This window comes from Pseudorasbora parva, chromosome 12 (assembly GCF_024679245.1).
Source record: "Pseudorasbora parva isolate DD20220531a chromosome 12, ASM2467924v1, whole genome shotgun sequence".
Taxonomy (NCBI): domain Eukaryota; kingdom Metazoa; phylum Chordata; class Actinopteri; order Cypriniformes; family Gobionidae; genus Pseudorasbora; species Pseudorasbora parva.
In genome coordinates, this window is record NC_090183.1 from 31,887,920 (window position 1) to 31,909,709 (window position 21,790).

The 21,790-nt window shown below is 36.7% G+C and overlaps 1 protein-coding gene across 1 annotated transcript; it reads left to right on the forward strand.

The window, feature by feature from the left end:
• Nucleotides 1-4,330: 4,330 nt before the first annotated feature.
• Nucleotides 4,331-21,334, forward strand: il12rb2 (interleukin 12 receptor, beta 2a). Its single transcript, XM_067459892.1, has 16 exons — nucleotides 4,331-4,459; nucleotides 4,736-4,845; nucleotides 6,360-6,614; nucleotides 7,007-7,121; nucleotides 7,270-7,445; nucleotides 8,495-8,628; nucleotides 12,735-12,876; nucleotides 14,904-14,989; nucleotides 15,400-15,589; nucleotides 15,723-15,899; nucleotides 15,990-16,088; nucleotides 16,214-16,369; nucleotides 17,408-17,545; nucleotides 17,702-17,801; nucleotides 17,892-17,979; nucleotides 20,058-21,334. Exons 2-16 carry the CDS (start codon nucleotides 4,776-4,778, stop codon nucleotides 20,430-20,432), a joined length of 2,301 nt encoding a protein of 766 aa, XP_067315993.1. The 5' UTR covers nucleotides 4,331-4,459; nucleotides 4,736-4,775; the 3' UTR covers nucleotides 20,433-21,334.
• The last annotated feature ends 456 nt before the right edge of the window (nucleotides 21,335-21,790 follow it).

Consider the following 21,790-nt stretch of genomic DNA (forward strand, 5'->3'; position numbering starts at 1 on the left):
CATGCATGACATACTAAAGGAACTAATGAAATTAATGTAGGCTACCACAACTGCAGGTGTTTCAAAGCTCATTGAGCAGGAACCGCACCTTTATATTTCTGTGCTAGTTTACTGGAATGATGTTAAGTTTGAAGTTTACACTTCAATCTGTACTCCAGAGATGTTTGTTCTTCTTTTTTTTTACAACTTGAAAAATATATATAGGCTATATATATGCAGTTAACGTCCAGCGGAATTACACGATTCAAATTTATATTCTGGTGGAAATGTAACTTCTACTTCTTATAATCTTTATCACAATCATATATAGCTAATAGGCTAGATAGAAAGTATGCAGCGTTTGACATATATAACCTTGTTAACCTGATATGTTATTTATACCATTAGCCAGTGGGTCTCAAGAGGTTCATTTTGGTTACAAGTTACACTAGGCTACTAACCAGAGACACCTGCACCACAAAGCTGTTTTTGAAACTTTGTGAGAAAGTTCTCGTGCCACCCTTTAGAATACAGTTCAACATCTCACACGTGAGGAGACGTCATCAGCTCATGCGCAGCACATCTTTGCACGAACATTCCACTACTGTAAAACTGTACGACACCTTTCAAGATGATGTATGGGAACTTTTAAGGGGTGGGCAGTCTGGACTTTACAAAAGCACCTATTTTGTCCCTTATGATTCATTGATTTTATGAATTATTGTTCTCCTTAGTTTAGTTTATGTTATTGTATTGTTTTCGGTATGCAATATTTGGTTTGGCTGGTCTGTTGATCAAGCCGTTTGAATCTGACCTGGGCTGCGTTTCCCAAAAGCTATTCGTAGATCACCACCACCAACTTGGCTTACGATGCTTTTGGGAAAATGTTGCGATACGATAATGTTATTTGCAAATGTTGATGTTAAATCCACTATTGTTTTTGAATTGTTCTTTATCTAACGCAATTACATCAATTACATTGATATAGAGCTAAATGAGATACACACACTACATTTACATATGCACACACAGGATTCATAAATCCATGCACAGATAAATGAAGAGTTATCCCTTACATTACATTTTCAAAGGGAAAAGGGATTAAATTACAGTAATACATTTATATGCTTTACACCCAACACTTAAGCTTTGAAGCAATGGGAGTCCAAATACCTGGTTTGTGTATTATAGATTGCAAGACTTTGTTTTTAAGTCATTCCTGTTGTGCAGGAACACGTCCCCATTATATGCCCTGCTAATAGATAGAATATTAAACTTACCATTTTTAAATATATGGAAATCTCCTTAGATTTCTATGTTTTTTATTTCACAATTAAAGGGTTAGTTCACCCAAAAATGAAATTTATGTCATTAATGACTCACCCTAATGTTGTTCCACACCCGTAAGAGCTTTATATTTAGTCTGAGAGCGTATCATGTATGCACACTTCCATGTCCAGAAAGGAAATAAATACATCATCAAAGTAGTCCATATGTGACATCAGTTAGTTCATTAGAATCTCTTAAAGCATTGAAAATACATCCTGGTCCAAAAATAACAAAAACTATGTCTTCTCTTCTGCGTTTGTTTTCAAACCTCAAATAAAGATTCAAACGGTCATGAATCAGCATTATTGATTCATGATTTGGATCGCCAATGTAATGTGATTTCAGCAGTTTGGCAGTTTGACACGTGATCCACTGTGTTCCAAAGATGAACCGAGGCGTGGAACAACATTAGGGTGAGTCATTAATGACATAAATTTTATTTTTGGGTGAACTAACCCTTTAAGTGAACATGGGGAAACTGTAAAAAATTTAACAACTTGTAGTTCTTGTTGGTACAAACAACTGGCATATTATTTTCTTCAGTTTTCTTCCTCTAATTGACATGTTTGGTAACACTTTATTTTGCAGTGTCCTCGTTACATATGTTACATTTTCTAACCATAGTAATAACAGTAAATTATGCAAAATTACATGCAACTAACCCTCAACCCAACCCGAATCCTACCCTAACCCTACACTATTTTTGTTTGTAACTTTCACTGTTGTTAGCTGCACTCAAATCATCCTTGTTCACATTTTTTTAAACTTAAATTTAGTGAGTTGTTTCTACTAAAATGAGTATTGACAGCTTAATAAGTGTTTGTTCAGTCAACTTAATATTTCTAAGTGAAACTATCAAACTAGACAGTGGATCTTTCCGGCATGATTTGCAAGGGACTGCATTAGGAGAGTAAATTTAGGAATTAAAGTGTTATTTTATCTTTTTAGTAAAGGGAAATATCTTGTTAGTTTATGTTAGTGTTTAATGTTCAGTTATGAACAACCAATGTTGATATTGCAAATAACAAAAACAAACACAACCTGCCTTAGCACTCCTGGAGTTCTCTCCAGCGCTGTAGAGCTACTTATTTTGAATAATGATGTGCACTGAGCGATCTCTTCTCCCCATCATTAGTAGACACACCCCTTACTGGTGATTGGCTTCAAGTTTGTTTCGGTACCCGGCCCAAGACACTTTTAGAAGCATTTTTGAAATAACACTTACCCCAGATTTAATAGTTTTCCACTTGCACTTGTAAATAGTTAAAGGTGGGGTAAGTGCTTTCTGGTAACCGTTGTTGATATTTTAAATCACCAAAACAAACACGCCCTTACCCCCAAAAGGGTCTCTGCCCTATTTTGATAGCTCCACCCCACACATACGTGACCCAGGCAACGACAATGGCAGAATCTGTGCGTTACTTATCCAGGTCGAATATTCTGAAAAAGTCACCCCTTCCATCACAAAAACACAAAGTGTTCTCAGGAACAACTTGAGCACAACAGTAAAACTAACGACATATTACAATTATGACCAGATTAGAGTTATATCGATCACAAAAACACAAACTGTTCTAATGACAACTCGATAGTAGCTACAAGAGGAGGACAGTCCAGCTAATTACAGTTATGACCGGATTAGGGTTATATAGATCATGAAAAGAGGAAACAAACATATATTAGGAGTATAATATCTTACTTGTCTGACACATATTGTGAGCTGACGCTTGAAACAGACAGTGAGGAGATTTAGATGCTCTATACGGTGTGGAAATGAACGGGTCTTTATCATCGCTGAAGTGAGCCACAATATGATCACAAATGGACAAACAAGCGAATATGCTAGCTGCCAGGTCGTTCTGAAAAACGAAATCTTCATCTCCATAAAGCTTTTCAGCAGATGGAAGCATGAAGTGCTCCAAAATCTCCTGATAGCTAGCTGCATTGACCCTGCCCTTGATAAAACACAGTGGACCAACACCAGCAGCTGACATGGCACCCCAGACCATCACTGACTGTGGGTACTTGACACTGGACTTCAGGCATTTTGGCATTTCCTTCTCCCCAGTCTTCCTCCAGACTCTGGCATCTTGATTTCCGAATGGCATGCAAAATTTGAGCAGCAGTCCAGTTCTGCTTCTCTGTAGCCCAGGTCAGGCACTTCTGCCACTGTTTCTGGTTCAAAAGTGGCCCATTTCCTGCACACGCCTGTGCACGGTGGCTCTGGATGTTTCTACTCCAGACTCAGTCCACTGCTTCTGCAGGTTCCCCAAGGTCTGGGGTCGGTCCTTCTCCACTATCTTCCTCAAGGTCCGGTCACCTCTTCTCTTTGTGCAGCGTTTTTTGCCACACTTGATACAGCACTCTATTGAACAGCCTATTCGTTCATGAATGTCTTTCTGTGTCTTACCCTCTCACATGAGGGTGTCAATGATGGCCTTCTGGACAGGATCGGGTCGACAGTCTTACCCATGATTGCGGTTTTGAGTAATGAACCAGGCTGGGAGTTTTTAAAAGCCTCAGGAATCTTTTGCAGGTGTTTAGAGTTAATTAGTTGATTCAGATGATTAGGTTAATAGCTCATATAGAGAACCTTTTCATGATATGCTAATTTTTTTTAGATAGGATTTTTGGGTTTTCATGAGCTGTATGCCAAAATCATCAGTATTAAAACAATAAAAGACCTGAAATATTTCAGTTGGTGTGCAATGAATCTAAAATATATGATGGTTTAATTTTTATCAATACATTATGGGAAATAATGAACTCTTATCACAATATGCTATTTTTTTTAGAAGGACCTGTATAGTTTTTAAAGATCACAAAATGCACTAAGCTTATTATAGCCTAACATATCGTTATGTTTACAGTATCATTTTTACTTTAAATGACATACATGACTAAAAACATTCATGACTAATATATACTAACCTAATCCTAAAGTATAAGATTGCAGGAGGTTATTGATGTCACGAGCGCTCTACTCATTCGAGCACACGCAAATCAAACAAGACATGCAGCGCGCGCATGTTCTCAGTTCTTCAAGAGGAGAGAGAGAGAGGAGATGCGCTTGATGGCTCTACCGCCACATTAAAAAGCCACAATCAGCACAAATGACCAAACCGAACATTTTTTTCCCCCATGGGTTGGGGTAAGTATACAGTCATGTTATATACCACCAAATCTTTAAAAGCATTCTGGTCTTCAGCTTTTAAAAATTACGCGAAATTGACACGACGCGACAAACGCTCTGCCATTATAATTAATAGGCGTAGGCTACTACGCCATACACTGCTAAACTTTAGATATCGCCGTTTGTTGTAGTACTTTTCCACATGTCTAAATGGTTCAAGATTGAGTTGAATTTCTTAATAAGGAAGTAAAATGGAAAGGCAACGCTTAAACTTTCGTGAATGGTTGTCAACAGAGGGTCTTGTGAGTTTGTGTGATCTTCAGCACTGAGCTCGATGTCGTCTGAATGTACGTGGTCGCTCCTCGTCATGTTGTGCTTCGTCCTGGCTGCAGGTGCACATGGAGGTATGACATAAATATTTATTTATTTATTTTATGCACCAGGATTTGATTTCTATCCAAACTAACTTTTCTTCGTTATTTTAAGGTCTTTGAAACTTTTTAAAGCCCTGTCATTTATTTTTTGCTACTTTTCAAAAAGCATGAAAACTTTTAACAGGCCTATTTAATATACGATTAGCCACAGCAAGACTAAACCATTTTATTGCAAAATTGCTAGGCCTATTTCTACCATAAAATGCTGTTAAAATAGAAGTAGCCTACATCATTTGATGATGTGTTGAAAACGATCATGACTTTCAGAGGAAGTTGACAAAATTCTGTGGTACTGCATGACTGTTGGATATTGTTAACAGTTCACATGCAGGGCCAAAAATGCTTTTAAACAAAAAGTAGCCTACATAATTTGATGATGTGGTGGAAATGTTTATGACTTTTAGAGGAAATTAGCAGAATGCATGTGTATTGACTGTTGGATATTGTTATTAGTGCATAGGGCCAAAACTGCCTATAGTTTAAAAACACCCATACATCATATTATATTTGATTTAAATTTCAAAATGTAATATTTAGAACTACTGAATTAAAATGTATAGTTACTTTTTCATAGTTTTATTAGTAACACTTTACAATAAGGTCTCATTTGTTAATGCTAGTTAATAAAAATCCAAAAATCGAATTTCTTGTTTTGAAAATCGATTGTTCATGTTAGTTCATAGTGCATTAACTGATGTTAACAAATACAACATTGGCTTTGAATAATATATTAAATCATTTTAATAAAAGTTAATTTAAGTTTATTAAATGCTGTAGAAGTATTGTTCATAGTTTATATTAAACTAAAGTTGTTAACTAATGAAACATATTGTAAAGTGTAACTGTGTTATTTTCTATTAGTATTCCTTATTTTGAATTATTTTGTATCTTATTTTCAGTAATTGTTCTGTGACAATATTAAAACCTAAGGACAGAGGCGGACAGTAGTGAAGTATTTTTTTACTTTCTCTCAAGTACATGTACTTTATCGCTGTTTTTCTTTGAAAAACCTTTACTTCATATCATTCCAAAGCATAATATTGTACTTTTTGCTGCACTATGTTTCAAACTGAATATAATTTAATTCTAATTACATAAAAAATTTAGTAGGCTACTTTCTTACTTTCACTCAAGTAAAAACTTGTATATGTGAAACGTGGAGAAAAAAGTACGACATTATGCTTTGGAATGTAGTGAAGTAAACGTTTTCCAAAGGAAAACAGTGATAAAGTATATACTTGAAAAATGTACTTGAGAACGTAAAAATTCTTCACTATTGTCCGCTACTGCCTGAGGATAATCACTAGAATTATGGTGGGAAAAATCTTACAATTAAAGAATTAACTATCAATAAACCCATAACTAATCTGAATATTGATTGGTAAGGATGAATATCTGGTTATGACCCTGGTTACAAACATTATCCTGTGCTATTCTGTGATGATCATTTTTTGTTGTAACCTTTGTTTTTCTGCATCTTACAGGAACTGTGTGCACTGTAAGGTCAAGCATAGGCAAAGAAGTCCTCTTAGGTTCCAATTTCACAATCTCCTGCATCTTCAACAAGAAATGCACCAAACAAATTTTTCAGGATAATGAACAAATTACAATAAGGGATAAACAATTCCCCAATTCAAGTGAGGTATCTGTGTATGTCCAGAATTTAACAAAGTTTACTATCTTCGCCTGCAAGTGTAAGGATAACCCAGAGCCATGTGGAATTGACATCACTCCAGGATGTAAGCTTTTACCTTTCTTTATTTATATACTGTAAAGTCTTTTTTTCAGGGTTCCCACACACATGAACAGTCTAGATGCATTTTCCAAGTTACTCTGAGCTCTGAAATCATCTAGAAACTGCTCTTTGTGAAACCAATCTTTAAGAATTTTATCCTAATCTCAAAAATCTGGGAGGTTCATTTGTTCAGAAGTGTTACGTTATAACACACAATAAAAACACTTGAGTTGTTTTACCTAATCTTAATGAATTATGGCCAAAGAGATAAACAAATGCTTGTGAAGAGTTCAAATGAATAACTGAAACACAATTAGTGTAGAATAGAAATGTGCAGTATTTCATACTTGGAAGTGAAATCTCATGCAATGACACAGTCATGTGCTTCTTTTTCAGACCCTCCAGATATTCCACAAAACCTGACCTGCATTCAAAAAATGAAATTTGGCAATGTCAGTTGCACTTGGACAACAGGAAGGGATACCAAAACCCTGACCACATGCCAGTTACGGTTAGTAAAGAGTCGAATCATCTTTTCAAGAAAGATCTTTGAGTGTATAGCTCATATGACATACTCAAAGCAGAAACACAAGTAAAAGTCTAATTATTATTATTATTATCATTATTTATGTCATGATGTTTTCTCTGTCACTTTTCAGGGTTCGAGGTGACCCGCAACTCGGCTATAAGAGTGTTATGAACTCAACAGGATTTTGTTGGGCCACATTCCCTATCAAAGACTCAAAAATGTCACAGCTTATCGTGTCACTCAATGTCTCTAATAGCCTGGGTTCAAAAACCTCAGGTCCCCACACCTTCACCCTCAGCAATATAGGTAAGGAAATTCCCAAACTCATAACTTTAATGATTAAAACAGTGAAGCAGCTTAAATGCTTTTAGGATGCGTTATGCTTTATATATATGACCGAATTGATCATTTAGTCATTGTTGCATACAAGAGTGCAGTCTGTTTACTTTTCATTTCAATGTAACCTGCATTTTTTCATCCTTAAAAATCATACGACAAGCAGTTTTTCTGTCCACAATGAAAGCATAAATACTACGTGATCCAAAAAGTCAAAGCTAGTCAGTACAGTGTGTGGATTTCTGTTTGCGTGCTTACAACACATTAACAATTTCCCAACCATTTTCGTTGTTCACAATTTCTACCTGATAAAATATTTTAGAACTTGGTATAACTATAAAATTCATATTAATGTAAAATGTTTAAAAATGCTCATGTTATTATGATTTTATTAATGTGGATTAATTTTTAAATCTAGATCACACTTTTAAAATTATTCTCCTTTGTATCATCCAAGTTTGGAAATGGCTGAGGGGTTGAAATAAAATAAAAAATTAGCTGATTAATTTAAAAAAAAAATCAAAGACATCTTGAGACCCCCTTGGAAATTTGCTGAGGTTCCCGTGTGGGCTGACAACAACTGCACTAAAGAATGTAAAACTGGAACAAATACTTGTATATTCATGATTTCTGTGAAGCTTCTCCAGACTTTTCATTATTTTACTTGTAACATTTACATCACATAATATCAGATGTTTCTCCATGAAAAAAAAACTAAGGACAGGTAAATTACTAGCTATTTATGAATTTAAACTCATATTAACGTGGAAGACATTTAATTGTATTGCTTGTCATTTTATGATGTTGTGGGTTGGGGGATTCCAAAGAATCAAAAAATTGGGTCAGTTTTACAGAGTTGGCTGTTTTTACACCAACCGACTAGTTGACGTCATTATTACAGACAAATACAGCAAAAGATCTTATCATGAATTTTATTTAAAAACATAAATAATTGTTTTGCATTTCAGTTGTAGAATACTGTAAACTGAAAAAGATGCATTGCTTCTGTTTATGTACAGTAAAACCCTCAGTGCCTAAGATCAGCCATGTGGCCTGCTCCTCCCGATGGTGCCAGCTACACACAGACAATCACAGCATGGACTTGGTTGAAGTCCAATATATAGCAGTTAATGGGACCTGGAAAACACTCCAGGTAAAACGTCTGATTCTAAAATATTTTCTTGTTCAAAATCTTTGGTTATGATCAAACCAGAGTGGTATTCAGAATCAAGCCACTTCTTGCAAGCCACTTCTGCTCTTCTGTCTTGGTAAAGCTGATAAAGAAAAATGCAGAGTTGCAAAGAGTTGATTGATGAGACAGACAAAACCCACAAAACCTCACAAATAGTTTGGTCGCCAAAACCACAAGCCCTCTATGATGACTCAAAACTGGAATAAGAAATGTCAAAAAAAAAAAAAAAATCAATCCTTATCATTAGGAAACTGAACCACTGACGGTTGCTCTTCCCACAGTGTTTGCCTTTATGTATCTTTACTCTATTAAATGTTTCATTAGTATTAAATGTACAGTACAGCCAGTGTGGAAAGAATACAAAATATTTTCCTTATAATGAAGAAAAATATATCCTTGGTGCTCCAGAGATGGACTGGTTGATTCTAAACCTAAAGATGCTTCCCACAAGTAAAAGTGCTTCTGGCATTTGAGTGCTTAAATGTATAGTTCAAACAAAACAAAAAAATGTCATCCCCATCATAATCCCCCCTCCACCAAACTTAACACTTGACACAATGCAGTCAGGGAAAGTACTGTTTACCTGGTAACTGCCAAATCCAGACAGAATCTTCTCCAGTGTGCTTTATACCATTGAATTTTACGATTTGAATTGCACTTGGTAATATAAGGCTTGGATGCAGCTGCATGGCCAAGGAAACCCATACCATGAAGAGCTCTACACACTGTTCTTGAGCTAATCTGAAGGCCACACAAAGTTATGAGGTCTCTCTATAACTACTAACTCTGCAGAAAGTGGCGACTTCTGCACACTGCCTTAGCATGCGCTGACCCCACTCTGTGAATTTACGTGGCTGTTGTTGTTGCCTTGTTACTTGATTTTATACACCTATACACTCAGATGCTTTATTAGATTGAGATCTGGGAAATTTGGAGGTCAAGTCAACACCTTAAACTCATTATTGTGCTCCTCTAACCATTCCATTCCAACCGAACCATTTTTGCTTTGTGGCAGGGCGCATTATCCTGCTGAAAGAGGCCACAGCCACCAGGGAATACCGTTTACATGAAAAGGTGTAGATGGTAACCAACAATGCTTAGGTAGGTGGTACGTGTCAAAGTAACATCCACATGGATGGCAGGACCCAAGGTTTCCCAGCAGAACATTGCCCAAAGCACCACAATGCCTCTGCCGACTTGCCTTCTTTCCATAGTGCATCCTGGTGCCATGTGTTCCCCAGATAAGTGACACACACGCACCCGACCATCCATGTGATGTAAAAGAAAATGTGATTCATCAGACCAGGCTGCTTTCTTTCATTGCACCGTGGCCCAGCTCTGATGCTCACTTTTGTTGGTAGACAGGGGTCAGCATGGCCTCTCTGACTGGTCTATGGCTATGTAGCACCATACGCAACAAACTGTGATGCGTTGTGTATTCTGACAACTTTCTATCAGAACCAGCATTAACTTCTTGAGCAATCTGAGCTACAGTAGCTCGTCTGATTGATCTGACCACATGGCCAGCCTTCACTACCCATATGCATCAGTGAGCCTTGGCCACCCACGACCCTGTCACAGTTAACCACTGTTCCTTCCTTGGACCGCTTTTGAAAGATACTGACCTCTGCAGACCGAGAATAACCCATAAGAGCTGCAGTTTTAGAGATGCTTCAACCCAGATGTCTAGTCATCACAATTTGGCCCTTATTAAACTCCTTCAAATCCTTACACTTGCCCATTTTTCCTGCTCCTAACACATCCATTTTGAGGACAAAATGTTCACTTGCTGCCTAATATATCCCACCCACTAACAGGTGCCATGATGAAGAGATAATCAGTGTTATTCATTTCACTTGTCAGTGGTCATAATGTTATGTCTGATCGGTGTATATATATATATATATATATATATATATATATATATATATATATATATATATATATATATATATATATATATATATATATATATATATATATATATATATATATATATATATATATATATATGTAACCCCTCCTGTTCGAACCGCCCGCTCCAAGCAGGACTCATACCCGGGTCTGCGGCATGAGAGTTGGACAACCTCTCTGCAACCTGTTGCATCAGTCGCTAGAGTGTCTCTTGTGGTCAGAGGGGTAAAGGTTTACTCGCACAGTGACAACTAGCTGGCCTCTGTTACATATATTAAGGCTGTCAAAATTAACACGTTAACGCAAATTACTTTTAATGACACTCATTTTATTAAGGCGCAATTAACACAGCATGCATTTTCAGCTTGATCCGTGGCCTAGCCCGTATTTGGAGAAATTGAGATAAGCAATAGAAGTAAAGGATACAGCAGCTAACATTAATAGGGAAAGAAAAGGGTTAACATTAACATTACTATTCTGTAACAAGTGCAGTTATAGCTTACATAAGCTACCATATTTTCTGTTTAACTTTTATTAGACTCCAGGTTGAAAGAAAAGTGTGTTTTTACACTGAGCACATTCTCTACAGTCCGAGCGCAATGCGCGAATACACTTCAAGCTCAGGCTCGCTCATATCTGTCTAATAGATCACAATATTTTAAAAAAATTCTGTATTTTTGATCAAATAAATGCAGGCTTGATGAGCAGAAGAAACTTCTTTCAAAAACATTACAAATAGAATTGTAATGTGGCCTGTACTATATATATATAATACTCACCTAAAGGATTATTAGGAACACCTGTTCAATTTCTCATTAATGCAATTATCTATTCATCCATTCACATGGAACTTGCTTCAAGGCATTTACGGGTGTGGTCCTGGTCAAGACAATCTCCTTAACTCCAAACTGAATGTCAGAATGGGAAAGAAAGGTGATTTAAGAAATTTTGAGCGTGGCATGGTTGTTGGTGCCAGACAGGCCGGTCTGAGTATTTCCCGCTCTGCTCAGTTACTGGGATTTTAACGCAAAAACCATTTCAAGGGATTACAAAGAATGGTGTGAAAAGGGAAAAACATCCAGTATGCGGCAGTCCTGTGGGTGAAAATGCCTTGTTGATGCTAGAGGTCAGAGGAGAATGGGCCAACTGATAGAAATAGAAACTACAAATAGAAAAAAGAGGCTACAATTTGCACAAGCTCACCAAAATTGGACAGTTGAAGACAGGAAAAATGTTGCCTGGTGTGATGAGTCTCGATTACTGTTGAGACATTCAGATGATAGAGTCAGAATTTGGCGTAAACAGAATGAGAACATGGATTCATCATGCCCTGTTACCACTGTGCAGGCTGGTGGTGGTGGTGTAATGGTGTGGGGGATGTTTTCTTGGCACACTTTAGGCCCCTTAGTGACAATTGGGCATCGTTTAAATGCCACAGCCTACCTGAGCATTGTTTCTGATCATGTCCATCCCTTTATGACCACCATGTACCCATCCTCTGAAGGCTACTTCCAGCAGGATAATGCACCACAAAGCTTGAATCATTTCAAATTGGTTTCTTGAACATCGTGATGACTTCACTGTACTAAAATGGCCCCCACAGTCACCAGATCTCAACCCAATAGAGCATCTTTGGGATGTGATGGAACGGGAGCTTCGTGCCCTGGATGTACATCCCACAAATCTCCATCAACTGCAAGATGCTATCCTATCAATATGGGCCAACATTTCTAAAGAATGCTTTCAGCACCTTGATGAATCAAATTAATGCCACGTAGAATTAAGGCTGTTCTCAAGGCAAAAGGGGGTCAAACACAGTATTAGCATGGTGTTCCTAATAATCCTTTAGGTGAGTGCATAATATATATAATAAAATTAAGCAGCACAATTGCTTCAAAACTGTACTTTAGTTTTTATGGAAAACAAAAGCTATTTTTTTTTATCTCCTTTTGTGTTTCACAAAAGTAGGTCATATATAAATTATGACAATGTTTTGGGAAGAGCATTTCATTTAAATACAATCTACATAGGAATGGCAAAGAAGCATTTAAACATTCTTAGCCAAATTCAAACCTATTGAAAAGTAAACAAGAGAGATCTTCACTGTTACAACTGGTGAGATAAGAAAACATCATATTGTGCTGTTTCCGCAGATTAATGCCAAGAGGATTTTAAACATATCTGAACTGCAGCCTGCTATCATGTACAAGTTCCATATCAGGAGGAAAATAAACCTTACAGTAGGTTTGTGGAGTGACTGGAGTAAAGAAATGGAAGAAAAAACCAAAGAGGAAGGTATTAATTACATTTCTAGTTATTGTGTATTATCTTGTGAAGTATTGTGTAATTATCTCTTAAAGTCGACGGAAAGTGTAAGACGGATTAAATGAATGTAGGTTGTTACGTGTTTTCAGAAAGAGTGCTTGATGGTGTTAGATAAGTTTACTATACTGACATAGGATAGTCACACCTCTATGTCAGCACGCCTTGGGCCTCATTTATAAAACGTGTGAATGCACAGGTTTGATCTTAGAGTGTGCATACACTGAAATCCACGGCAAAGTTCAGTTCATATTAAAAAAAAGAAGGTCTTTTATGTGGAAAACTGCTTACCACCATGTCAGGGTCTGAGCAGATGTACACACTTTTCCCTGTGGCGGGGTTTCCCTGAGTCGGAATACTGCGGGTATTTGGAAATCTAAAAGCAGCAGCAATAATAATTATAGTATAATAATAATAATTATTATTATTATCCTGATAATAGTTAGTGTCCCTAATAATAGTTATTTATCCTGACAGATAAATCTACTCTAATTAAATTCTCTGCATTTATTTGATCCAAAATATAGTAAACGCTGTATTATTGTGAAATAATTTTAAACCATTTAATTTACAATTTAACTGTTTTCTATTTGAATATATGTTAAAATGTAATTTATTTCTGTGATGTAAAGCTGAAATTTATGTATCATTACTCTAGTCTTCAGTGTCACGTGATCCTTCAGAAATCATTCTAAAATGATGATTTGATGCTCAACAAGCATTTATTATTATCAATGTTGAAAACAGTGTAAAAAAATGTCATGATTATTTAATTAATAGGAAGTTCAAAAGACCATATCTGAAATATAAAGCATTAAATGTCTATATCACTTGATCAATTTAATGAATGTACAATGTTGCAAAAGCTTTATATTTCAGATAAATACTGTTCTTTTGAACTTTCTAGTCATCAAAGATTCCTAAAAAATAAATAAATGCAGCCTAGATGAGAAGATGCTTCATTAAAAATATAACAAAAAGCTTACTGTCCAAAAACATATATATATATATATATATATATATATATATATATATATATATATATATATATATATATATATATATATATATATATATATATATATATATATATATATATATATATTAACACATTAACAAAAACGGAAAAAATTATAGGCTTTTTATTGTGACTGTATACAAATAAAAATAAACCAGCAGTTTCTCTTTTTTCTTAACTCAGTTTTGACTGATATTTAGCATACCTTAACCATGCCACAATTAAAAAAAATATATATATATTAATAATAATAATAATAATAATAATTTAAAAAAAACTGTACAAATTAATACATTCAAAGAATACCTTATAGGCTATTTGTTCAAAATAAAACATATAACCTATTAGCATAATTATACAGCATCAAAGTTCAATTATTTAGCAGGACCCCTTTTGCGAAAGAGTGTTTTTTTGTGTGTGGAAATGTTCATTTTTCTGAATCACATGTACATACATTTAAAAAATTATCTTACATCAAATAGGACAGTTTCTACGAAACATTTTATAAATGAGGTCCCAGGTGTTTAAAATAATGGGGGGAAAAACAGATGAAGCAAACTTGAGTGGTGTCAAATTGAAGTAACTTTTGATACCCTTTGAGTGTTACTGGATGTATAGGAGAAGTGATTACAGAAAATACTTTCAATTTTAATGGGAAGTACTGACTTCTGGTGAAACTTAAAAAACAATAAATGTCATAGTATTTTAATCTTCAACAGTTAACTCAATTTGCATGCCTGTAAAAAAAACACACGACATATTTTAACAACTCTCTCTCTCTCTCTCTCTCTCTCTCTCTCTCTCTCTCTCTCTCTCTCTCTCTCTCTCTCTCTCTCTCTCTCTCTCTCTCTCTCTCTCTCTCTCTCTCTCTCTCTCTCTCTCTCTCTCTCTCTCTCTCTCCTCTCTCTCTCTCTCTCTCTCTCTCTCTCTCTCTCTCTCTCTCTCTCTCTCTCTCTCTCTCTCTCTCTCTCTCTCTCTCTAGCTCCTGACAAGATGCTTGACGTCTGGTACCTCCAAGAACCAGAACGCTCACAATCTGAAAACAAATGTTTCCGCATATTTTGGAAGGTACGTTACCTTCACCAACCAGATTTAGTCTTTTTTTTGTTTTTTGTTTTTAGGGGTGCATAATCTATGGACAGGTCATTACACAACCCCCTCCCCCTGCCTATTTTTTACACAGGCCCTTAAAGGTCAAACCACCACAAACAAGTGATCGCTTGCTTAGTGTGAATTGCATCTTCCCAAACACACTGTTACTCTGAAACCAAAAGTTAGCTGACAGTCAGTTTCAGTTTACAAAAAAATGAGTAGAAGCTTAGAGGAAATGATGGATTTGAGAATTCTCAGTAATGTTCGTGCCTCACCTATGATGGCTGACTTAGTCACATGTTTTTTTGTTAGAACAATGCATTTAGAAATATTAAACTGCATAGGAAAAACATGTCTTATGTATTTACATTTTCATTATATTTTAGGAACTGAATATATCAGATGCTAAGGGGAAGATTCAGAGGTATGATATAAGCATCGTGACAAAGAGGAACTCAATCGTATATCCACCCAGCAGAAATATGAGCATTTGCTGCTCTCACTGTTCTGTGTCAGTGTCTGCAGTTAACTCAATGGGTCAATCTCCTCACAAAATTATTAATCTGCGTTCTCCAGGTAAGCCTTTTTTAACAAAGTTAATGTGAGAAACTGTGGTTTTGCAAATAACTCTTTACTCTGCCTGATGAGGAAAAGATGCTAAACATGTAGTCAATATAACAGAGTTAAGCCATGTTTATTGTGTTCACAGTCCATTCAGGTTTCCTGCAACAGCCACAACTATCGAATAATCATAGCGTTGACCTCTCCTGGCAGAAACCTGATATTGCAGACCATACAAGTGAGTATGTGGTACATTGGTACCCAGTTGGAGACATTGAGGGGATTCAGTGGATTCGAGTGCAGGGTACCACAGCTAAAATTACAGGCAAGTTTCATTGGATTTTCTTCAATTTTCTTTTTTCAAGAGAAAGAAAAACATTTTATCTCATCACTTTTTATTCTGCTGTCTGTCCAGGTCTCCAGCCCCTTAAATGCTATTATAGTGCAGTTACCGTCCTGAGCTCACCTGATCTCATTATGTCATCCATTAGAAGAATCGCCACATCGGAGTCAGGTTGGTGGATTAATGCTCATTCTGCAATCCATAAATCTCCATCAATGAGGATTAAATCCATAAGATACGTAGATAGATAGATAGATACATACATGCATACATACTCTCCTGATCATAATTCACAGCTCCAGACCAGGGTCCAGCTCCTGAACCAGTCTGGAAGAAGACTGAGAGCATGCAGGTGAAATGGTCTGAAATCCCTGAAAAGAATATAAGAGGCTGTTTGAAAAATTACACCATCTACTTAATCGACAAGTTGAAGGGACATATTAAGAATTACAGTAAGGCACAGATTACCTTACGTTTAATTTACCAGATATTTACTGTTGGCTCTCAGATGCTTATTTTTACATTTATTTTATTAACCCTCTAGTCCTCTTTGTTTAGGGGTCACACTTGGCTACCTTGCAGTCAAAAGTGACTGAAGCCTTGAAAAGTAATTTTACCCCCTGGAATACCAATGTAATACATTTTTGTTAAAGTCCCAGTGAATCGGAAGTTGCAAGTGAGTTTTTTTCAGTGCTGTGATGTATTTCTAAGTGAAAGGGAACACTGAATAGAGGACAGGGTTTGACTTCAGCTCGCCTCCTCTCCATCTCGCGCTCATAGCAGACTAACGGTTGAAGGGGTTAAGCATTTTCAAACCTAAGCTTTCAAACTGCCGTCATCTGAGAAGGAACGCCGTTTCCAGACTGGAAGCTACTTTTCAGATTTTGATTAAAGATTACCGCGACAAACTATTTTTTTCTCTGTATTAACTTGCACTGATTAATTGTTCACCCTAAGACCTTTAATATCTGCTAACAAAATAAGTAGGGTAAATTTTTATTTCATGAGGACTTTCATTAATATATCGCAACAGCTATAAAATATTGATTAGCTATTTTCCCCATAGAAAAGAAAATGCAGTATTCCATGTTAAATATATATATTGTGGGGGGAGGTGTGGATGTGCCTATTTTGCACTTGTGACATTCTACAGTATCATCCCTTCATTGTTGTGGAATTTTATTCTGCACAGTGGCTGAATCTGAGTTTTCCTATTTATTTATTTTCAATTTCTCATTCATTTCCTGTCTGTCAGTTTTGACTGCAAAGTTGCCAAGTGTGATTTTTTTTTTCCCCCTCTCGACCCTTTAACATATCCAAATCATGTCCATGTTTTTTTGTTCACATAGCTAATGTGACACAAATCATATGAAAAAAAAAATGTTTGTTATTTTTTACCAAAGGGGACGAGGGACTGCTAATTGCTTGAGATGTTCAGCAATATTAGTGCTTTTTAATGGGAGCTTTCTGATGCCTAAATTTGATTGTAGGTGTGGACTATCCAAAGAGACAGTTTATTATAAGTAAGCTGTCACCAGGACAGTGTTACAATCTGTGGGTTACTGCCTGGACAGATGCCGGGGAGGGACCCAGAGGAAGTGATCTCCCATTCTGCACACCATCAGACAGTATGTATTTGTGCAGATCAGAACACTGAAAACCTATATACACTAAATGAAAGCACTAAAAATGGAAAACTCAACAATCTTTCTTTTAAATTGCTTTTGTGGAAAAAAATATGTCTTTCAGTTATTTGATAAGTGACCTGTGTCATCCTCTTGCAGTTGAGAACCTACTGTCCATTGTAATCTTGGCTGGTGGAGCAGTTCTTTTGGCCTGCCTATTCCTCCTGTGCATCTGTCAGTTCTCCACTGTACAGAAAAGGTAAGAAACAGCACAATGTTCTAAATCCATACAGAAAAGACTTAATACAATTATTATTTAAAACACTGCCATGTCTGTTCTGCTTGATAGATTCTTAAATTGTTGCCAGTGTCTGCTGCCTGCGGTTATTCCAGATCCAGCAAACAGTAAATGTGCAAAGACGTATACTGATGACCAGGTAAATGTATGTAGATGCCGACACATGCTGTATTTTCAAAACTAGAGCACTACTTAATGGGACAGCATTTATGGGCATGTTTTAACAACCAAGTCAAATGTATTTCACCTAAAACATTTAAATGATCAAAATCATTATATGAGTAAATGATCATTAATGATTTAAAGGTGTTCCCCAACATTTCTGTCAGTCAAACCCCTTTTAAGTTAATATTTTAATAATTTAACCCATTTGCATGTTCATGATTCTCTAATGTTGGTTAATGGTCACATGACATGCAAGTAAACATAAAATATAATTTTTGTTTTTTGTAAGAATTGCTTAGTAATCATGTCATCTTTGTCAGAACTTTATGAGTTGTTGTCTTCAGCTCTACAGCCAATTGAAAAGAATCTGACGGGACTCAGGCAGAAATCATATTCATGGATGCGCTAATGTATTCAAGAATTATTAATGTTACTGTAGTATGAAGCAGGGTGGGGCTGAAAGCCACTGGAGCGGAACGAGGCAGCTGGAGCGATTGCTAATGATAGACAATTGTGACACACGGCTCGAGAGCAGTGGAGCTTTTATATTACATATGTGTGCCTAAATTAAATCGGTTCATGATGTTATGTTATCAAGCCATAGACCACTTCTGCTTTTTCTGCTCATGTGTATGTGGGGTAAACATAGACTGTAAAAAAATAAGGACGTAGTGTCCGTGACGTCACCCACAGGATTCCGATAAGCCGCTCTGAAGCTTAAAGTAGGGGAGAGCTGGGCGTTGCCATCTTGCGAGCGAGTCATCGCGTGTCACTCCCGTATAACAGAAAATGGGCAAAAAGGCGGGATGTGCGCAGAGCTTAGGTGACGCAATGACTATAGACGGCGGATAAATGGCTATACACCTGTAACCACGCCCTTAATTATGCAGAACTTTAAGGCTTTATATAATGTAAACAAATGAGTTATAAAAAAAATTCACCCCCTCACAGTTGTCATGTAGGTCAAAATTAGCTTATAGGCCAAAACCACAATTTGTACCAGGCTGTAAACATGTTTTTTTTCTGCTGTAAAGTTGAGAATTTTAACATGGGGCTCAATGAGATTCTACTCCCTTCTTGAGCCTGTCCCTAGTGGCCAGTTGAGGAGTTGCAGTTTACATTACTTCCGTATTGGCTTCAAGAGATCGAGAGGTTGCCGCTTGGGGGTAACACAGTGCTGTTTTATCATATTAGATACATTTGAGTATTGAAAGTTATAATGCTACTAGGTGGCTACTATGAGACACCTGTTGCACACTGGATTAAGCTAGATCAATATTAGGCATGGCAAAACATGGTACTCGATGTAAATCAAGAAAACGAGATTTAAACAAGGACTAACCTTATTGAGCTATATAACAATGATTAGTTTCTATCAATGAATGTATCAAAACCAGTTGCTCACCTGTCTAATAAAACGCATAATTAAAGCGTCGTTGGTGTTTCCATGGTTTCAACAAAATATAACCGGATATCGAAGTATGATATCATTGATAGGCGGTGCATGGACACAATCTGCATGCTGGTTAAAATTGCTTATTTATCTGGATTTAAACAATCTTGGTAAACAATTGAGATAATCTAAGTACACAAACAAAACATTGGGTGAATTCAGGGTGATTGGGACACTTTTTTCAATTTATCTCAATGGCAAAAAGGGTCCCAATCACCCTGAAGTCACCCAATAACATGTTCTAGTGTCTTTTTGGAGATTATTTTAATACAAAAATCTTTCACATTGTGCCTTTTTTGAGTCTGCGCACATGCTCATACAGTATGATTTGTTTACTGCTATTGTTTAATTTACTACTTTTGTGGCTTTAGATCTGAATAGTCCTGGGTCACTATAGGATTTTTGTATGGAAAAGCATTCTCATTTTGTGTCCCAGAGAAGAAAGCTTTGAATGACTTAAAGATGAATGAATTATAATTATTCTTCCAAACATAGAAAAAAAAAAGTTATGCTTAAATATGGAATTGTTGAATGATGTAAACCTACAAAAGTAATGAATTAATCAATCCCCACCTGTTCCTCTTCCTGTCTCCACATAGGGTGAAATGACATTCTATATTCACAAATTTGACTCCAGCATGAGTGAGGAGCCTGAAAATGTAGTGGTGGAGGAAGTTCCAGCTTATCCCAGCTTCAACTGCACCTACATCAAAAGCTTATCTCAGGAGTCCAGTGCCTCTGACTCCACCCAGATCACCAGGACCACAGACTACACAGAGGACTACATCTCCACTCACGGTGCAATAAGTGGAGGAGAGGAGGAAGAGGACGAGGAAGAAGGGACGGGTTTGGATGAATTTGAATTCTTCCCAAGCACTCACAGCCCTTTCCTGGAACCGCTGGTTTTACCTGGAGGAAAGTTGACACTGGATGTAGTAAAAATAGACTGCAGTGAATTTCTGGATTGCACGTGATCCTCTACAGGCATTAAAATTTGACCAGACTGTGACTGTGTACTATGGATAACTTTTATCTTTAAATGTTATTATGAATCCCAGCCACACTCGTGAGCAGCTCACGCTTATGCTGTAATGGAAGTAGCAACAGTTCTTCTTTACATCCATATTGTGACACAGCCGAGTGAAAAAAGATGGACCGGGACTTAGTTATATCTCTCTGTTGTTCATTGGATGGAGGCAGATCTGAAAGCGGGCGTACAGTCGAAGCGGAACAAAAGATTGGAATAGTCTGGCATACAAGAGAGAGATTTGGTGTTTTTGCCGGAAGATCAGTGTTATATTCTAATAAAAAACAAAAAGAAAATGGATGAGTAGTTCACAATAAGATCAATAACATGCATTTTGAGAATAGATTTTCATTTGTATTTCACTTGGATGGTTGTGTTCAAGAAATGTGGCAGTGTAGGCCTCATGGAATGTGACAGAAGGTTGACACAAAAGCGATGTTGACTTCATATTCTCCTCAGCACACATGCTCTGCCTTAGGTGAAATGCAGATGACTGATAACAGCCTATCGAGAGTATGAATTCTTAATGAATGTAAGTTGGAAAGGTTTTAGGACATATCCTACACTCATTCTTTCCACTAAAACACTCAGCAGCTGTTCAACACTAACCATTTACTTTAACTTTTCAACTGTTTCACAAAACAGTAACCAAGAAAATATTGCACACGCATCAATGTCGCAGACAGTACTAATATTTACAACTTTACTCTAATGCAATGTTTGTCCAGTTACACAAATTCATTTGTAGTCATCACATCAGTTTTTCTGTCCTCATGCAATGTTTTTAATTACATGTAAACCTTTTAATGTCAAAGCATCAAAGACAAATAAATGTCCTTTTTTTTTTTAAATAAACCTGTGTGGTTGTCATGTTACTGTCACGTTAACTATAACATGACATGGCAAATATGTTTGTGGAGAGACAGACTTGAAAACAGGATTTTGGTGTAAAGACAAGACCTTTCACCAGTTCCTGTGTACTGCAAAACTATACATGACCTAGATTTCTACCTTTTCTAAAGTTGAACTTGGCCATAATAGCAAATCTCCACAAGCTAAACAATGGGAGCGTTAGCCTGAGCAATAGAATATTACTTGCCTAATGCTTTTGACTAAACAAACCAATAAATCTGCCTGCAATACAGGAGGCTGCAGCTGCATATTAGGACCATAGACATAATATACGTAGACTCCCCATAGACTTACGCTGGAGCGGAGGTATCAGCGCGGCGCCATCTTGGATGGGCCCCCAATGCGCCGCCCCCCGCATGTTTATTTCTACTGAGGAAGATTGTATTCTCAACT

Coding starts and splice junctions, on each gene's coding strand:
- il12rb2 (XM_067459892.1), top strand. CDS start 4,776: ATGTCGTCTGAATGTACGTGGTCGCTCCTCGTCATGTTGTGCTTCGTC. Junction 15,590..15,722: donor TATTAATCTGCGTTCTCCAG/GTAAGCCTTTTT, acceptor TTGTGTTCACAG/TCCATTCAGGTTTCCTGCAA. Junction 16,089..16,213: donor AATCGCCACATCGGAGTCAG/GTTGGTGGATTA, acceptor CATAATTCACAG/CTCCAGACCAGGGTCCAGCT.